Source organism: Malaclemys terrapin, chromosome 3 (genome assembly GCF_027887155.1).
Source record: "Malaclemys terrapin pileata isolate rMalTer1 chromosome 3, rMalTer1.hap1, whole genome shotgun sequence".
NCBI classification, from domain to species: domain Eukaryota; kingdom Metazoa; phylum Chordata; order Testudines; family Emydidae; genus Malaclemys; species Malaclemys terrapin.
In genome coordinates, this window is record NC_071507.1 from 139,271,033 (window position 1) to 139,291,127 (window position 20,095).

A 20,095-nucleotide genomic window follows, 5' to 3' on the forward strand; every position below is an offset into this window, starting at 1 on the left:
TGTATTTGTAGAATGTTTTCTTGTTACCCTGTATGTTTCTAGCTAGTTTGATCTCGTTTTGTGCCTTGACCTTTCTAATTTTGTCATTTTATGTAAAGAAACTTGTTTGTCTGAGCGATTGACTGAAGAAGTAGTAGGACTGAGTGGACTTGTAGGCTCTAAAGTTTTACATGGTTTTATTTTTTAATGCAGTTATTTTTTGTACCTAATACTACACTTGTAATTTCAACGTTCATGATAGAGATTGCACTACAGTACTAGGTGAATTGAAAAATACTATTTCTTTTATCATTTTTACAGTGCAAATATTTGTAATAAAAATAATATAAAGTGAGCACTGTACGCTTTTTATTCTGTTTTATAATTGAAAATGTAGAAAACATCTAAAATATTTAAATTAAATGTATTCTATTGTTTAACAGCACGATTAACATGATTTTTTTAATCACTTGCCAGCCCTATTGAAAATGTAACACTGTTTTAACAGGGTGACCCTGGCCGTTTGAGTTTACCTCCATCTCGCGGGAGCAGCGTGGAAAGTTTATCAGATGTTCGTGGACGACCACAGTCAACTCTCCTTTCAGGAGAAGGCAAGAGGATGAGTGCTGACATGTCTGAAATAGAAGCAAGAATTACCGCTACCATAGGTAAAAATAAATAATAAAGTTAGGGGGCAGAGAAAGGTGAAAGGAGCTACTTTTAATAAGATGAGCCCTGTGAGATAACTCTTAACTGGGCATGGATTCTTTATTATTAACTTGTCCATTATTTTTTAAGAATTTATATGAATAGGCTTGGCAGAATTTTTGTGTGTGTGTGTAATTTTGACAATTGTACATTTTTTTTTTAAATTATTTTTTATTCTATTTTTAACTATATTTAGTTTTATAGTTGCAGGAATTTAAGGGCAGGTTGGAGTTAGGGCAGTGCTGAAAAGAGAATTGCAGGGGGCTCCCTGCATGGCCAAGGGGCCCAAGACTCTGTAGTACATGGTGCAGATGAGGCTGTGGTCCTGGCCAGGGGTCTCTGCTGCACTGGGACAGGGCTCTCAGGAAGAAGACAAAGCTGTCGGGGAGGCCACCCTGGTGCTGAATAGCTCTTGCTCAGCAATGGCCCCTGTGCTCCTGGCTGGTGGGTGGGTGAGCAAGGTCATGAGCGCCGAGCTGCAGAGGATTCCCAGCACGGCTGTGGAGCCGGTGACACCCAGCTTCTGCAGGCATAAGGTGCAGGGAAGACTACAGTCCTGGTGAGCCTGAGCAGAGACCCCTTGCACTCCCAGCTGGTGAAAGAACATGGCTGTGACAGTAGGGCTGCAAAGGGCTTCCTACACTGCTGAAGGGCCAGTGACACCCAATCCCTGCAGGCCCAAGGTGCAAGGAAAGTTGTGGTCCTAGCCAGGCAAAGCAGAGAGCGCCTCATCAGGACTGTGGGAAGGAGGGTTCCCTGAGGGAGGTTACCCCGCTGCCAAATGGTTCCTACCTAAGGACAGACATTCAGCAGCAAGGTAGCTTCCTCCCTGTCCGGGGGCTTGTCCTCTTCCTCCTCCTTGCAGTCCTGGCCATGGGGGTCTCCACTCTACCCCACATGGACCACAGTCTGCAAGGATCCAGTGTCACTGGCACCACATCCTTACAGGGGAGCCCTCTGCAGTTCTACTGTCACGACCCCACTCGCTCCCTCCCATGACAGCAGGGCTGCAGCGACCTCTCTGTGCTGCTGTTGTGCCACTGAGGTCAATTCCTGCAGGCACAAAGTGTGTATGAGAAGCTGTACTTGGTCCAACGGTTACACTAAAACTGAGGAAAATATCCATCAGTATCAGCTGTAATCGACATTTACCGACCTCTATCCATTTAAATCATCCTGCCAAGTCTAGATATGAAGAGACCAGCTCCTTTCACCTTTGTGCACTCAGATCTGAGAGGAGTTTTTTTTTAAATGTGTGTAGTTTGAGATTACAGAAAAGATTACTTTTGATTGCCTTTAAAATGGCTAGATTAGATTTTCCTTGTATTACATAAATTGGTGATTCTTTGGTATGAGCCTTGTTTCGTTAATACAAGTTTCTCTTTGCTTCTGAGTGTTATTCTCCGTCCATTGTCATTTTTTTTTTTATTTGAATTCCATTCCATTCAAAACTACATTCAAACTATTTTAAAATGCAGGAGGTGGGTTTAAAAGCAGTATTATTTCCACCAATATATTGAAAAACAAGTTTTGACAGAAAATAGGTGCAAAGTAGTAATTTAGTTACGTTGTTGGAAAGATCAGATATAAATATAACCCTCCGATTTCTCCCCAGAGAAGCGGAACTTGGATTTCTTTGTAAAGAATTTTAGCTACACGTATTTTGCCAGGTTGCAAAAGCTGCTCATTTATTTACATGGTGGATCATTGATGTAAGATGAAGTTTAGGATACTAGCCATATTAAATGCATAATTTTATGGTGAAAGCAGAGTGAGTGCGTATTTGTTTTCCCAATAAGCAAATTAACAAAACATTATATGTGGCAGGCAAAAACTGCTTTCTAGTCCCCATTTTCACTGTTTATTAACTTGTTTCATAATTTTAAATGATCCTTTTTATTGATCTACATCCTTAAATTTACAGAATCCAGACACAATAACTACCACTGTTAGTCAGACCTTATCTAGTTGAGCCAATATTTTTCCATCACTCTGAACATTTTGTAGTAATCACTTTTTCACATATTGGAATATACTACGTGTTCTGACTCTCTTGTGCACTATGACTATTAAACTGTCTTTTTTTTTTTTTTTTTTTTTTTTTTTCTCTCTGAGTTGAATAAGAGTTTTTTTACTTTGGTAATGTCTAAAGGCCTATTGTGGGATGACATAGTCCCTGTCCTAATGAGTTTACAATCTCATTAGAACATTATAGTATCAATCCAGAATGGATTACTGTTTTGTTTTTGTTTTATTACTCTTTTATAACTAGTTGACTGCAATTACTTCTTGATAGCCATCGCCCCTATATTGTTCAGATATGTATTCATCAAGGGTCTAGCCACCACAAGGCAATTGTGTCCTTACCCAACAATAGTCTGTGGTGTTCTGATTTATTTTAATATTCTGGGCCTCATTCAAATCTCTCATTGGTACAGAACAAATGTAACTCATTTGACCACCCAGTGAGAGTTTGGAATCAGCCCAATCTACCTTCCTTAACTAGATTCTTTTAAGTATTGCCAGTAATTATATCCAAGTACGTTGTTCTGAGATTTTGCTATAGCTGTTTTTTTTTATTCCTTCTTCTAACTAAAGATAGTTGATTTGAATGGGACAAGTATAAAGGAACAGAGTTCATTTCAGGCAGTGGCAAACTAGTAGAAATCAGGCTACGTTAATCTAAGCAGGTTTTTGTGACTTAAATTGGAAACAGCAAAAGCAATGGTGGTTTCTTAGTCTCATTAACTGTTACAGAGAACAACATACTGTGATCTAAAGAAATTTTGTTGCTATGTGAGGATAAGGCTATTGTCAAGAATAAATAAATCAAAATATTTTAAGAATTACCTAATCCTCTTGTTCCAGCTATTATTAGACTGGCCATAGAAACAATTCAGGCAATGCACATTTATGTCAGTCACTGAGAGTTCTTTCAGGTAAACATGCCAGAGCAGTTTTCCTTTGGGAACTGCATTCACAAATCTATTTCAAATGAAACGTAATCTTTAAACTACAGACCTTTATTTTACCACCGCTTCCTCTTACCACATGTGGCAAAATGAACTTTTGTAAGTTCGTTTTATGGTGTTTGATGTGATTTAGAATAGATACAAATTCCACTTTAACAAATATGGGGGGGGGGGGGAGGGCTGGTTTTGTTTTCAATAGTTGCATGAATGGGATGCTTAATTCTGAAGTATTTACAAAACAGCAAGCATTTAATCAGAGGGCACCTCACCAGCGCTTGAAGCAATTCTTCAAATTTTGTAATATTAAAGTGAGCTTATCTTGGACATTGATTGGATTTCACTTTACAGGAGATGTCAATTAAAGAAAATGAAAGCATCCAACATGAAAATGTAAACTTATTTATAAACAATGTTAGCCTGAGACTAGAATAAAACCATGGAGGAAGTATTATATAACTTAAAACAATTAAGGAAATACATTTATTAGTAATATGCAGGTGATCTGGAATAAGTCAATATTTGTCTTCCATTCCGATGGTTGCACTTTTCCCTTCCTCATTGCCATGCTGCTTTGTCTGTTGAGTTTTGTGTTGCTAACGACAGCTAATTGTTGTATTGACAGCTAGTTCTGTTTTGCTTTTAACAATTTCTTTACTATTTTAAGCATGAATAGAAAGCTGTGCAGTTTATTCTGTGTGACATGTTTTGCATGTACTTTAGTTTAACAATATATGAGAATTGCAGTGTTATGTATTTAATAATTTGCTGTGTTACCATTGTAGCTGTTTGCATGTGTATTGTGTATGTGTATTTTTTCAGCCTATTCCAAGCCTAAACGGGGCCATCGTAAAACTGCTTCATTTGGCAACATTCTGGATGTCCCTGCAATCATCATACCAGGTATCACAGACCATGTGAGCGGGTCTATTGACTAAGATGCTGGAATAATGATCACATTATTTAAAAAAAAAATAAAAAAATAAAAATACTTTTTGCTCCAGTTCAGATAGGATGCAGATGGAGACCATCCAATAAGATTTTTCATGATGTCCTTGTTTTAAAAAAAAAAAAAAAAAAAAAAAAAAAAGCTTGGTACTAAAGACTTATCTCACATATGAAGCAAAATTGCAGAGAAATCCTGTATGTGCAGTATTTTATATATACATGTACACACATATGTATAGTCATTGGAGCAGGGATTTGAACTTGTCTCCCATATCCTAGGTGAGTGAGTGCCTTACCCACCACACTGTAGAGTCATTGTCACACTCTGGTCCAATAGCTATTCAGTGTCCTCATGAATGACCACACTGCACTTTTAAGCGGGGAGTGGGGGGTGTTTTTGGCTGGCTGACCAAATGAAAGGAACAGTGTTTTAAGGATGGGGGGGGATGAAAACTGCTACAAAAGGGTCAGCGTAGTCACTGACCCATCCCCTGGGAATGCAAGGTTTACAAGTGGTAGCTCTGTGCCTGAAGCCTCCCTTTTACATGGAGCAGGCTGAGGCAGGACCCACCCTCACTCCATTTTAGGTGGTTAAATTCCAGGTTTGGTCAAGACCTGCTGTGGTTATTACGCTAGCCGCCCCTTTTTTAGGGGAGTTGGGAAGGGATTTTTCCCTTCCCCTCCCCTCCCCCACAGTGGGTTCAGGAAGGGCTCTGTTCATGCATGGCATAAAGGGCGGTAGGCTGCATCTCCCAACTCATTAAGTGTAGGGTGGATGACCAGTGCAGGTACTCCATAGGAAAGGTATACAGTGACCAGATAAATGGCTTGGAAAAGAACTTAAAAGAGGTGTTTTGTTAAAGGAACGAACGGGGGGTCAGTTGGAGACTCCCATTCTTGTAGCCCACCTTAATCCTCCTATGACAGGAGGTAGATGGTATGGTCCCGGCAATGGATTTGCTGGAGGGACCTGGATGGAAAAAGAGGGGGAGCTGGTAAAAGCCCCCTGGGTAATTACAGAATAAACATGGGGTTACCTGCACTGTACACTTTTATCTGCCGGGTAGTCCCAGACATCTGATGATAAAGTTGCGGCCTGATTAAACCTATGTCAAATATCTCCCGTCCTTTTTTCGGTATAGCCAGACAATGACTGAATAGCCACTATGAATGACAATGACTAGTCATTGGGCCAGAGAGCAAGAATAACTCTAGTCCAGTGGTTAGGGCATTTACATAGGATGTGGGAGATGCAAGTTCAAGACCCTGCTCCAACGACTGGTTTTTTTTCTTTATATTTCATGGAACAGCTTCAGCAAACTAGATTGAAACCCACATCAGGATATCCCATTTCCTGATGTTCAGGGCACCTCTCTTGCAATGTGGGAGATCCATGTTCAGATCCCTTCTCCACAGCAGGCAGAGGGGTAATTGAACCTGCTGAGGCCACCACCTCTGGCACTTTCGTGACACCAGCCCAAAAATGTTATGGTAATGTTGAAACAAACCATTTAGTTTCAATATTACCGAACAGAACATTTCAAATTTTTGTTTCAGTTAAAACTATTTTTGACAAACTCAACACAAATTAGTTTCAAGTCACCCAAAACTGCATTTATCAGTAAATAAACTATTCACTGAACATTTTTCCCAGCTCTAGTTCAGACTCAGTGTTGTCATCTATAAGCAGTATATTGGGTTGCAAACTGTTACAGTGCAGCCAGGTTTTCCTCTAAAGCCCTCAAGATGGCAGCCCCAACATGCTTTTATTGTTTTTACCCCCTCACTTTCCCTTTCCAGAAAGCCTTCCCTCTCATTTAACTTCACCTTTAAAAAAATATATCAATTTTGTTTCAGACTTCCCCAGTGTTGAGATATTTACTGAGATCGTTAATAATAGACTGACATTTTGTATATACTACATATAATCATAACTTTTTATCCAAAGAGCTTTGCAAATTAGATATACAGATCTCTTCCACTGAAATACAGCCTTGTTCAGGGTAGATAACAGCAAAACTTTACTATGCTTTGGGACAAAGTGAAGACTACCCTATTTAAATAAAACTTTCAGAGGAATTTGATGTAGACCAAATGTATTTTGCCCAAACTAGAATAGGACTAACACTCCTGCTCTTCAAGTGTTATAGGATTTCAAATGACCACAAGTGGTTAAGAACTTCATTTTATATCTTATCCAAAAGATCACAAATGTGCTCTGTAAGGAACTGGGAGAGTACTGACTTAGTATAAGAGCTACCTAGTGAATCACCAATTCTTATATCTGTGTTTCCTTGGAGGCCTCTCATTCATGGACTGATCAGGCTGCTTAGTTGAGTTGTTGCATATTTACATTAAATAAAAGTGGTATGTTTGCAAGATAAATAGCTTTGATATATATTTTCTAAACTCCCATCCTTTCTAAACACTTTTTGAAATACCCCGCATGAGTATAATGCTTATTCATTTGAGACCCTGACATTTAAAACGGATAAAACTTGAGTTTGCCATTAGTGTGCAAAGCTTAAAAAAACCAACAACAAAAAAGAGTCAAATGGATTTACGAGACTCATTTCCAGTTTGGTAGCTAATCTTCCAGGGTTGTTATAGGTATGTATCCATATGAACATACAAAAGTACACCTTTCTTATTTTTAGTTCCAGCAGATATAGCATAGACACTGCAAACCAGCATGTTAAAAAAGAAAAAAAAAAAGCCTGGCCCACCAAAGTATCAATAGCCAGGTGTTTTAAAGTATGTATTGAACAACAATACAAAATATAACCAAGATAAGTAGGCAACCAGTTTTAAAAAGCTAGTCAGTCAGGAAGTATCTGATAAATCCTGTTTACATTACAATATTCTTGCAGTGGCAACTCCATTTATTAGACTGTTTATGCATATACCTTATGTGCTTTGGGCTGTATGTTACATCAACTAAAAATGCTGGACTACCAAAGTGAGGCTTATTGTATTTATAGTACTGTGGTCTTTAGTTTAAAATCTTGATTATCACCACTCTATTAGTAGCACTGTTTTCATACTATATTCCATATTCCAAATATAGGAGTGTCACAAATAACTGCAATAAGGCTGATTTTACCTAGACTCTGTAGTTTTAAATTTTTAATAGTGGCTACGCTACATAGTGCCATGTAAAGCATAATGTCTCAAACAACAAAGTCCCTACCCCAAAGAAGTTAGTCAAGTCCCAAGTCAATTCAATACATAACTGCAGCACAGAATAAATACAGAGCTTTGCTGATCTGTATAGCATTGATGTTGTGTATATCACAGGTGAGACTTGGGGATGGAGATTTAAGGGAGTTAGTTGATATTTTGCAGAATATCTGTAGAAAAACTGTAGAAAGGCATAGAGGCTTTAGAGGCTGCTATGCCAATTTCCATCATTTTGTCAATCAGCTGATAGCATTGTTATATAGTCATCAATAGTACCCCCATGCTTTTTCCGTTTAAATAGCTTTTAACTTTTGGTACACCCAAAAAACAAATGTTCACAACTAAAATTACACCACTCACTGCTAAATGTGATTTGGAGATGAATTACACAGTCAACAATTAATACAAACGTAGAATATGCTTTTATAAACTTGCATTCCTTTTATTAGAATGTCCAGCTTTTTCCCCCTTCAGTACCTCTCATTTACAAATGACTTGGCTTTAACAGTTTTTCAGGTGAGGTATAACCTTCAACAAAATCTTTTGCATAGATTAGTTTTAAAAGAAATAGTTAACCAAACCAAAATATTAGATACCTCATTAATATTACATCAGGGCTTTTATAATAGCATGGGTAGTATTTTCTTTTCAGCTACCTTTAAAAAATGTTCATGACTATTCCCTTTTTAAAGAAGGAAATGTAAACATTCAAGCCTCGATGAATTAGATTGACATGGAAAACTTCGTGTTGGAAGCATAATTTTCTGCAGTGGGATGCATCTTAGGAGGTACACAGGACAGGGGGGGAAAAATCCATTTCTGTGGATATGATAAGGTCCTTGAGACAGAACATGCCTTCTAAAAGCATGCAGCAAAGGAATCCTACTACCACAGATCTATGGTACTCCTCTTCTTTGTACTTAGAAGGCATGCCAGCAAAGGTGCCCCGAGGAACACCTGAATTAAAATAATTTTATATTACTGGTGTCAGGGGTGTGTGTCTGAATATTTTCAGGAGAAAGTGCCTGGCCATTGAATCTTCAAGCTCTACAAAAATCAGGTTTTTACTCCAAGTGAAGTGAGGAGTTCCTCTTTATGTAAAAGTTAACCAAGTTTTGTGGCGTGGTTTCCTTTGTAGTGTAGATTAATTAATATTGGCCTTATGCAAAATATATAATCGCATTACCATTTAAACAAACCCCAAACCCTATGCGTTAAAAAGGCTGTCAACGATCTGCTAACATAACCTATTGCATACAGGAAAAAACTACCTTAAAAACATTAAGGTTGCATCAGAAGTTAGGAAATGCTAGATATAAGGTTGGCTGTGCAACCTTATTTCTGCCCTCTTGTCTATATGAACTATGATAACGGGAAGTCTGTAGCAGATCCAGGAATAGAATCCAGCCTTTCCTGGATTCCAGATTCATACCTTTAAAATTCAAAAGAACACACCATTTTTTCTCTTGTAACCCTCTGCTTCATTCACTGACTATGCTGCACTGAATGAGGAAAAATAGTGTGTGTTTGTGTAATTAAAAACCAAGCTAAAGGAGAATGAAAAGGGAGAGAGCTTGGAGAAAGAAGAGAATCTTGGTAGGGGACAAAACATGAGGGAGATTCCGTGGAGGACAGAAGGAGGTGGGTGAGAGAGCCTTGGGAAGGTTAGAGAGGGAGAGTGTGTGGGGGTAGGGAGGATTTACCTGTGCAAGACAGTGGGGGAGAGGAGGCAGCACATATGTGTGAGTTGTTGCTGGAGCAGAGAGAGAACCAGGGGAAGCTGCAGATATTAATTAGGGGCAATTGAGTTGCGTGTGTGTGGACTTTGGGGGTATGTCTGCACTGCAACTTGGAGATGGGATTCCTGGTGAAGATAGACAGATTTGAGCTAACATTCTAAAAACTGCAGCATAGACGTCGCAGCATTGGCGGTGGCTTGGGCTAGCCACCCAAGCTCAGATCCAAGGGTTCAGGCAGGTTTGGACTTGCACGGCTAGCCCAAGACACTGCCAATACCACAACATCCACACTGCTATTTTCGAGCTAGTTCAAGTCTACACAGGGAATCACACCTCCCAGCTATAGTGTGGACATATCCTTAGAGGCTAAGAGGGAGACTGTATAATTTTTTTTTTTTTTAAGAGCGTAGGATGTGTTTTGTGGATTTTGATGCGCAGGGAAAGTGTGAGAGAATTTTTTGGGCAGAGAGGCAGGAGAAAGGTAGAAATTTCTTCGTTCCATCAACTTTTTTGTTTTCACTTTTTACCCTTACAGTTTATACTTTCAGTTTAATGGCAATATTGACATATATATGAAAGTACATCATACTCATTCCAGTAACCTTAACTCTGACTCACAACATCTATGTAGACTCTCTTGACACATGCGTAACTGCACAAAAATTTAGAAATGGCCCTTGCCCCAAATATCTTTTTAAACTTTTTATGTTACCTCAACTACCATACCATAAATGGTATATATTGCTCCATTGGTTTAGTTACATGTTCGTATTGGCATCCCATCCTTCATTTAAAAAAAAAAAAAAAAAAAACTTTTTTTCTAGTTCATGAGCAAACACACTCCAAAGAACATTTTATTTCCTCACTTGGTGATCCAGGCACCTGAAGTTTCTTTTTCATTACAGCTGCCTTTTTCAAACCAAATGAGTAATTGGTTGACAGTTGAATTGTAATCTTAAAATCCAGTAAATTGTTGAAATCCTGCATCACTTTCTGCCTTTAGGTATTGTACATAACTGATGTGTATTGACTTTTTGTCAATTTTCATCTCTGTAAAGAGAAAATTTTAAACCAGTTATTTTAAAAACTAGAGTAAGAGCAAGTTCAAAACAACTTAAAAAAATGTACAAAGACTAGAACTAATTATTTAAAGTCAAGGAAATGTATTCCATCTTCATATTCCTAAATTGACATTAATCTTGATTCTGGAGCAACAAGTATTTGTTGATTTGCTGTCTTTGTTTCTGCTTTGTCTGAACGTTTTGCCAGATGTCTGTAGTAGTTATGCTAATTAAAATGACATTGCGTAATAGAGCTTGCTTTTGCCTCATGCTACTAACTTGGAGATCTCTCATTTAAAGGCATTCTCATTCACTATAACACAATCAGTTGGTCTCTTCCTGCCCTCAAAAAGTGTTCATTTTTACTTCCACCCCACCCTGATTATTTTAACTTTTTGGCAACCATGATCTAATGTTTCAGAAACACATGTGCTGGGTTCTTTAAATTCACAGATGTTGCTAATCTGAAATGAGAATTCCAGATATTTTTTGCAAGCTTATTTCAGGCGGGCTAATTTTAGAATGGTGCTGTTGAATGAAATGTGCACATAATTGTTGTATCAGTCATGAGTGGATCATCTATATCTTGAGTTCCAAGATGAGTTGCAGCTACTATCAACAGCATAATTCTTCCATTTCTGAATAATCCTGTTTTTAATGGCCAAGTAGTTATATTAAAAGGAAGAGATTAATAATTCTCACCTGGTGCCTTACGGGATCTCTGGTCCTTTACAAACATTCATTAAGCCTCACCACATCACTTTTACATTGGTAAGTATTTATTTCCCCAAATTACTGATGTAGAAAACTAAGTTACTGAGAGGTTATAACTCGTTTATGGTCAGACAGCAAATCCGTGTCAGAGATGAGAATATAACCCCAGTTTCAGACAGCCTTGTCCCGTTCTCTAACCTATAAACTGTTCTCTCCCTTAGGTACTTTTAGAATTTCTTGAATTTAAATGTCAGGTGACAAACTGGAGACGATGGTACTGAGAATTTTTCACTTTCTGGTAGTGTGTTTCTAGAACAGACAGGACTGCTGCACAGAAATACTGGTTAAAGGACTTCATAATTTGTGATATCTTAAACTGTGTCAATGAGATTAGATAGCCATTCTCACGTTTTTGTTTTAATTGATGTGGAAATTAAAACTTCTATCTAGAAAGGCTGCTAAGTCATATTGAAATGACCCAGCATAAATATCTAAAAGTTTAAAAAATGAGCCGCATGTTACAAAACATTGATCGAGTTCTGACTGTTGAATTCTATGGGAGTATGAGGCTGTAACTGTTATAGTACATGTTCTAAATGCTACCTACTGGTAGAAAAGTTACATAATGCAGGTTGAAGACCAAAAATTTTGAGCATTGTCAGCTGTTACTCATGATGTTTTGGTGTTTCCTTTTGGGCAGCTGACCTGTCATCTCAGGAGACACTATAAACAATATTAATAAAAATCAAAGTACCAAGGGAAATTGTAAAATGCAATGGATTATGTAACATAAGACTTAGTTTCATTAACATTTCCTTGATGGACTAGCAGTGTTAAAATTTAAACTATTTTCTGTAGCTCTCAGTGATGGATAATTGCTAATGGGTGGAAAGAGAAGAGGAAAGATTACAGCATTGTGTTCAGTAGATTGATAGCAAGATGTGACATAGCTAGAGAACAACTTCCTGCCCTGATTTTCAGAATAGGAAATATTTTTGCTCATAAAAGATGACTAAGAGCTTTATTTTGACTTAAAGTGGAATAAGTTTTCTTATAGCTTCTTAATATACGTGAGAGGAACATAACACAGACAGAATGCTTTGCTGTGTGCTACTTCAAAGAACAACAGGTTAGAGCTGGCAGCATCTTGCTCTAGAAATGCCCATAACGTAACTCACTTGAAATAGATGTCGTCATCAGCCCCAGTCCCAAGTGCTAAGCCTGTTCAAACACATGTGACAGAAGATGGTGGAGTAGAGTGCAGAAGCTATTCATATGGTAGGAGTGGTTATTGTATTAGGATATACTTTCTCTTGACAGGCCAGCATTTTTTGAGTTAAAATTCTGCAGCTGTCTCTCTCTCTCCCTCTCTCACTTTCTCTCTGTGGATTTGTACAAATTCCAAGCTCCTGCTGCAACAGTCGCACCCTTCTTATTTTGTTTCTGAGCGGATTTTAGTGTTTTGTTTTGTCTTTTTTTCCAAGCAGGAAACGGACAACAGAGGCGGAGATCCATTCAAGACCTTAGTATTGCTGGAACAGAATCCAATCAGGTAAAATCTTTCAGCCTATGGCTTCTTTATTTGTCTTTCATGAACATTTAGATGAAATCAACTGTAAACTTGTACTGTGTAGAGCTAGTCTTTAAAACTTCATCTATGTGATTAGGGATCATTTAATTTACAAAACATAGAATCTGTTGTTTTACCATCTAAAATAAAATCTGTGAAAGGGCAGCTTATGAAAGATGTCTAGGTGACAAGTTTCTTGATTACAACTTGCCTAAGCAGCACATGTAATATTTATTCAAAAATATATTTTGTTTGTGCATGCTGCATAATTTTGTATGTACTGGTAATGAACCTCAACATAGTATTATCGCTCGAATGTAAATAGTTAGTTATAATGTCTCTCTCTACGTTTTGGAATAAAATGTAATAGTGAAATACTATAACAAGGTCTTGTTACTAAGACTTTATTACTTTTACAAGATATTTACTAGTAACTATTGCTTTTTGTATCATGATGTCTAGATACCATGGTAACAAGCACAGTGATACACTCTGAAGTATGAAATATTAAAAGTAAACAGATGTCTCAAATGACCAAAGTACAGTTAGTAGTGCTTTAGCCTTGTTTGTTTTGTGTTGTTCATTTAATTGCTAATTTGTCGATGTCAGTAATTCACAGTGGGTTTTTAATCATTAGTGTGAATTAGCAAGGTTCTACTGTAATTTTCAGATCCCTGCTGTAGTTTGAACATGGAAAAATAGGAGCTCAGTGTGTTAATCAGGTTAATCAGGTTTCCATATTAAACAGCCTACTGTAGTAATCCAAAATAGGTGGTAATTTTAGGGGTGTATACTCATCAAAGAGATTAACATTTGATCTCTTTTCAGTTTCATGCAGTGTTGTAGCAACAGAAACCTTGTCCTTCCTCCAAAATCTCATTTGTCTGGTTTATTTGGGAATATGTGCATATATCAGAAGAAAGCATCAGAATCAATTTTAAAATTTCAAAACACTTTTATTACATACCAAACATAATGCTTTTTAAATGAAAGCATTCTACAGATATGAGCACAGTAATAAATCATTCTACATTTACTTAGTCAAGCAGTGTAATTAGAGAAAAGACTTGCAAGAAAATTGAAACAATTTTGGTTATTATTCTGTAACATGTTTAACTATTTTATGATTATGGTTTCAATGCACTTCTATCACACCTATATGCCACTATTTTATGCAATCTTAAAATATTTTTATGTAAGTTCTTTTATTTGTAACTTTCAGTTCCTTCTATTAGCTTTAAAAATTATTAATGTTTGCAGATACCAGATTACAATACTAGTAGGCTAGACATGTAGCGTTTGTATTGGATCTTTTTAACTTTTATGTATCCTGCCTTTGAAAGCTGCTGTGTGCGACTTTCTTAGAGATTTCAGCTGTGTTCCTGCCAAATAATTGCTCCTTCGACCAGGAATAACAGCAATTTTCCTTTTCTTCCCTTCTACCTGTGCCAGCCTAAGGGTTAGAAATCTGTATATCTTTTGTTTTACATTTCTGCTAGGTCTGTCAGTCTGAAATTCTATTCATATTCAATTTATATTTTGAAATTCAATTTATATTTTGCATTTTGAAGTGCCCTATTCTAACTATGAATCATAGTGTAGCGTACAAGATAAGCAGAATAAAGTAATACCTCAAAAGTTATAAGTACACTGTGGATAATGTTTTTTGTGTTCTTCTTTTTGAGGTCTGTGAATGGGAAGCAATGGAAAAGTCTAAAACTAAGACTCTAGAACTTGTAATACCAAGCCAGAACTTTTCAATCACACAACACATTACTGTAGAAAGCAAGCAAGTTTGTCTCCTAGATATGCCCACTGCAGTCTTCACAAGTGGATCTTTGTCCACTAGCTGGAAGAAAGTGGTGGTGTGCCTTCATCCGCTCTGTTACAGCAGGTTGGGAGAAGCGGAAAAGTGTACAGAGATGGACAAGAAGGGCAAGAAGTATTTGGTGCCATATCAGCAGAAGGTCACTGCATTGTCCTTCCTCCTGACCGGAAGAGTTTGTGGGAGGGCAGTGGTATTTATTGCCCATGAAGCCCTAGAGGGCTTGGGGCACCCATATTTCATAGAATGGGGAGCCAACCCCTTCCTTTTCCTAGACCCCCTTTAAGCTTGCTGAGGAGGGGGGTTTGGGTTCCTACATCTGGAAAATTGGGGAGCCAAGCCCCACCTTCCCCTCCTCCTTCCTGCACTGTACAATTCGTTGCCAGGTACTCCAGTATTTTAAGTGAATGAAGTTGTGGCCTAATAAACCACATTCATGGCCTCCTGTCTTTCTTCAGGTGTGAATGGACAGAAGGACCTGAGACTGCTCCTAAACTTCAAGGCCTATATTTATGGATTTCCATAACTCTGACCTGAGCTCCTGCTATCCTTGAATTTTTTAATTTAAAACTTGAAAATAATGATTAGCAGCAATATAAACAACCTACTAGGTAAAGGAGAAAAAATCAGTTTATACAGAGGTTAGAAATCCACACAGCTCTGATCAGTTCACTTATGTTCTCCACATTTCAAATTATATATAAATATATTATCCTTCCCCCACCGCTTTCATTGCAAACATCCTTCTTCTCTACATCTCTGTAGTCTCTCCTTAAACCCACTTCTTTCACCTAGCCTTCATCAATGATCAGTTATGGCACTGTTTGCTTCCATTCCCACGCCCTTTAAACCCTTGTACTCCACACACTGCATTGGTTGCCAGTGAAGTGACAGGTGATTTTTAGAATGTTGGTTACAATCTATAAAGCCTTAAATGGTCTAGGCCTGCTAAATTGGAGATTGCTTCTCCCTCTCTGCTCTGTCATGCTCTCTATCAATTCCGAGGAAAAAATTGGCAGGAGTTTGCAGTAAGTTATTCTCCATACCTAATTGCCTGCTCTAGCATTCGTTCGTATTAGATACTCACTGGAGCCAAACATAGAAAACTTTAATAGGAGATGCAACTTTTTCTTCAGGCTGAGTGAATGTAAATGCTGGAACCAGCACCTCGTCTGTTGTTCCCAAAATAGAGCATACGACAGTCTTGTCCTGGAGGACAAATATCAGTCTTTTCTTAAGGATGGGAAGATATTATATTGTTCTGTTTTGAATGTAGTTTAAATACCATAGTGATTACTCCCTTTATAAATGTATTTGTATTGTCCAATTTAGATTTGTAGGCTTCTCAAGGCAAAGAGCTCTCTAACCCACATATTTTATTAAGAATGGTGCACAACTGTGGTGCTATAATAAATAATCCAATTGGGACAAGCAGGATGAAAATGAAAGTACATATAATCCAGGCTAAGTTTAGTTTGTATGCCATTTTTTTGAAAAACTATTTTTAAATTTTAGTTTACTGTGTCTTCATATACATTTGTACAGTGCCTAGCACAATGGAGCCTCAATCCTGATGGGTGCCTCTGAGCACAACTGCAGTATAAATATTAAATCATGCATAGTCTTCATCTTCATTGTCCTATAGTTCCTTCACAATTCCTCATTTTACCATTCTGATAACCAAAGACCATGCACCATCTAGCCCATTTGTAGTTGTGTTTGGAAAAAACTAATGTACAAGAGGGAGATCTGTTGTTGTTTTTTCTCTCAGACTGATCACAGCCATCAGAGATTTGTGATCAGCAACCAGGGTGGTCACCTCGGCAGTGGTTATGAGGCGCAACTCCTGGCTTAAGACCTAGAAAATCTTCTTCTGTTCGATGGAGTCGGGCTGTTTTCCGATTAGACGGACACGAGGTTACATGGTCTGAAGGACACTCAGGCCATCCTCTGCTCCCTGGGGATGCATACGCCTGAGTCTGCGATGAAGCCATTCCGGCCGCCGCCCTTCCTCCTTCCATTCACCTGTGCAGCCTGGCCCAGCGAAATACCACGGAGGCCTGAAGCAGGCGTTTTGAGGGAGAACTCAAGAGCAACACTCCAATTACCTCCCCGAATCTGCCCCATATTTTCCTCAACCATCACCATCTCCATCCCTACTGTTCGACCTGGTTGAGACTCACCTCGGACAGTTGGGTACTAAAAATTGTGTCACTGGGCTACACCCTTCAGTTTTTGTGCCCCCCCCTTTCTTCCCCATCCTTCTTCAGGAACCCTTCTCACGAACAACTCCTCGTTCAGGAGCTAAACAGCCTCCTGCAACTGAGGGCAGTGGAGGAGGCCCTCAAGAAATGAGGGGGGAAGGTTTCTACTCCCGCTATTTCCTGATCCCGAAGGCAAAAGGGGGCCTACATCCCATTCTGGACCTGACATGACTCAAGAAGTTGAAGTTTTGCATGATATCCCTGGCCTCCATCATTCCTTTCCTGGATCCAAGAGACTGGTACGCTGCTCTCAACTTGAAAGATGCTTCTTTCCATATCTCTCTCTTTCAAGGGCACAGACTGTTCCTCCATTTTATAGTGAGCCAGTGCCATTTCCAGTTCACGGAGCTCCCTTGGCCTCTCCTCGGCCCCACAGGTCTTTACAAAATGCATGGCCCCAGTAGCCACTTACCTGAGGCATCGGGGAGTCCAGGTCTACCCTTATCTCCACGATTGGCTCATCAAGGGCAGATCACAGTATCAAGTGCAGAGCAGTCTCGATCTGCTGTGGTCCACATGCCGCAACCTGGGCCTGTTAGTGAACGAAAAGAAATTGACCCTCGTACCAGTGCAACGGATAGAGTTTATCGGGGAGGGCCAGGGCATTCTTTCTGGAGACCTGGTTACGTCTAACATGGTTTGGAATCTCCCATGTGAGGGACCACCCACTCACCACCGCCCTCACTTGCCGAAGGTTGCTAAGCCACATGGATGCTTGTACTTACGTGGTCCGTCATGCCCAACTCCACCTCCAGCTGCTGCAGGTGTGGTTGGCATTGGTCTATATTCCCAACAGGCACAACCTGGACCTGGTTGTCAAGGTACATCTGGGCATCACTGGCGTGGTGGATGGACCCCACATCAGTGTTGCAGGGAGTCCCCTTGGCGGCCCTGTCCCCGTCGCTAACTCTGGTGTCGGACACCAGGCTGGGGAGCCCACCTGGACAAGCTCAGCACACAGGGCAGTGGTCAGGGGTCTATTGCACCCTCCACATAAATGTCAGGAAGTTCAGGGCAGTTCGCTTGGCCTGCCAGGCTTTTCGGTCCCAAAGTGGTTCAAGTCGTGACTGACAACACTACCACAATGTTTTATATCAACAAGCAGGGTGGAGCCAGGTCCTCAGCCCTCAGACTATGGGACTTCTGTGTGCAGCATGCCATTCATCTTGTAGCAGCGCACCTCCCCGGAACCAAGAACGTATTGGCAGATTGCCTCAGCAGAACCTTCTCATCTCACCACCAGTGGTCTCTCCACCCGGATGTGGTCAACCAGATCTTCCAAAAGTCCTCAGGTGGACTTGTTCATGACTCACAAGAACAGGAAGTTCTACCGGTTCTACTATTTCAGGGGGTCAACCGGGTCCCTGTCAGACACCTTTCTACTTCCTTGCTCAGGGACTCTGATGTACGCTTTCCTGCCGGTACCATTGCTTCACAAAGTCCTCATGAAAATCAAGCAGGACAAGGACAAGGTTATCCTGATAGCCCCAGCTTGGCTTCACCAGCACTGGTTTGGCACGCTCGTGGATCTGTCAGTGACAACACCGATGCCACTGCCCCTGTCAGGAGAGCGCTAGTCTTCTACATTGAGAGGACAAAGCCATTTCGCAAGTCAACGCAGTTGTTCATCGGGGTGGCGGATGGGATGAAAGGTCTGAGGGTATCCACCCAGAAAATTTCATCTTGGATCACAGCCTGCATCCAATTCTGCTTTGATCAGGCAAAAGTGCCTCCACCAGTGATCATGACCACCCACTCAGCTAGAGCACAAGCCTCATCGGCAGCCTTCCTGGCCCAGGTGTCAATTTCTGATATCTGCAGGGACGCCACATAGTCATCCGTACATATGTTCAAAAGTTAAGCATGTAGTGAGAGGTGAACTACTTCCAGCTGTGTGCACTTGTTTAATTTCTTATTGTGGAAACACTGGAAATGAACTGGGTTCCTTAGTTTTCTCATAAGCTGAAGCTGACATGTTCTAGTGCAGGGGTCGGCAACCTATGGCACGCAAGCTGATTTACTGTGGCATGCTGCTGCCGGCCTGGGGTCCCTGCCACCGGCCCTGCTGCCGGCCTGGATGGATGGAACCCCGGGCTGGCAGCCAGGACCCAGCTGGCAGGAGCTGGCAGACAGAACCCCAGACGGAACTCAGCCCGCTGCTGGCCTGGGGTCCCAGCTGCTGGTCCACTCAGCCCGCTGCCAGTCTGGGGTTCCATCCGCCGGCCCCTGTAAATGTAAAATTTATTACTGGCACGTGAAACCTGAAATTACCGCAAATAAATGAAGACTTGGCACACCACTTCTGAAAGGTTGCCGAGCCCTGTTCTAGTGAATGCAGCTTCTGACTCTAGTGTGATAATTGTTATGTAGAATCATAACAGGATGCTCAAAATGCAACCTCCTGAGTACATTGTATAAGGCGGAGCCCAGCCGCCCAGGGAGGTGGGGCTCAGGCCTCAGCCCTAGGTGGTGGGGCTCAGGTTACAGGCCCCCGGCCCACAGATGAAGTCTTGGGCTTTGTTGTCCCCGTTTCTTTCCCCATCCCTCCCCCCCTGGGGTGGTAAGGTTCGGGTAGGCTCAGGCTTCAGTCTCCCCTCCTGTGGTTGTGTAGTAATTTTTGTTGTCAGAAGGGGGTCGCGATGCAATGAAGTTTGAGACCTGCTGTTATAATTCAAAGATAAATTTTAGATGAGGGTGAAATGATTCCTATATAATTTCTATATATGCTCGTAAAGTTTATCAAGCATTTTGAGAGTTTCAGAATAAAAAGAACTATAGAAATGAACGCTCTTGTTTCTTTAGATCAGTTAGCCAGCTCCAAAACGGCTAGTAAAACAAACTCTTGAACCAGTCTTCCCTTGTTTTGGTTTTGTCACTGTCACAGACTATAATAAGAGTCTTATTTAAAAATCTTGTTTTATTTGTGCAGGAGAGCAGAAACAGCAGTAGGTCATCTAGTCCTAGTGTGAGAATGATCACTACCCCAGGACCAACCTCTGAAAAGCCAGCTCGTAGTCTTCCATGGACACCTGATGAATCTACAGGTGATGTTTGGTTTGGTTTTTGTTTTTTTGTTCTTGTCTTAACATTCTGAAAGGTTTATTTTTATAATATATTTTGATTAAGATCAATGTGTGT

The 20,095-nt window shown here is 40.1% G+C and overlaps 1 protein-coding gene across 5 annotated transcripts in view; it reads left to right on the forward strand.

Annotated features, from left to right (window-relative positions):
• MAP3K7 (mitogen-activated protein kinase kinase kinase 7) overlaps window positions 1-20,095 on the forward strand; it is a 58,522-nt gene that overhangs the window by 30,336 nt on the left and 8,091 nt on the right. For 2 of the 5 annotated variants that reach the window (XM_054021566.1, XM_054021570.1), the window contains 4 exons: window positions 488-647; window positions 4,479-4,559; window positions 12,783-12,850; window positions 19,887-20,001. In XM_054021566.1, coding sequence (XP_053877541.1) covers window positions 488-647; window positions 4,479-4,559; window positions 12,783-12,850; window positions 19,887-20,001 — 424 coding nt within the window. The remainder of the gene's footprint in view (window positions 1-487; window positions 648-4,478; window positions 4,560-12,782; window positions 12,851-19,886; window positions 20,002-20,095) is intronic. The other 3 variants (XM_054021567.1, XM_054021568.1, XM_054021569.1) reach the window with 3 other exon arrangements.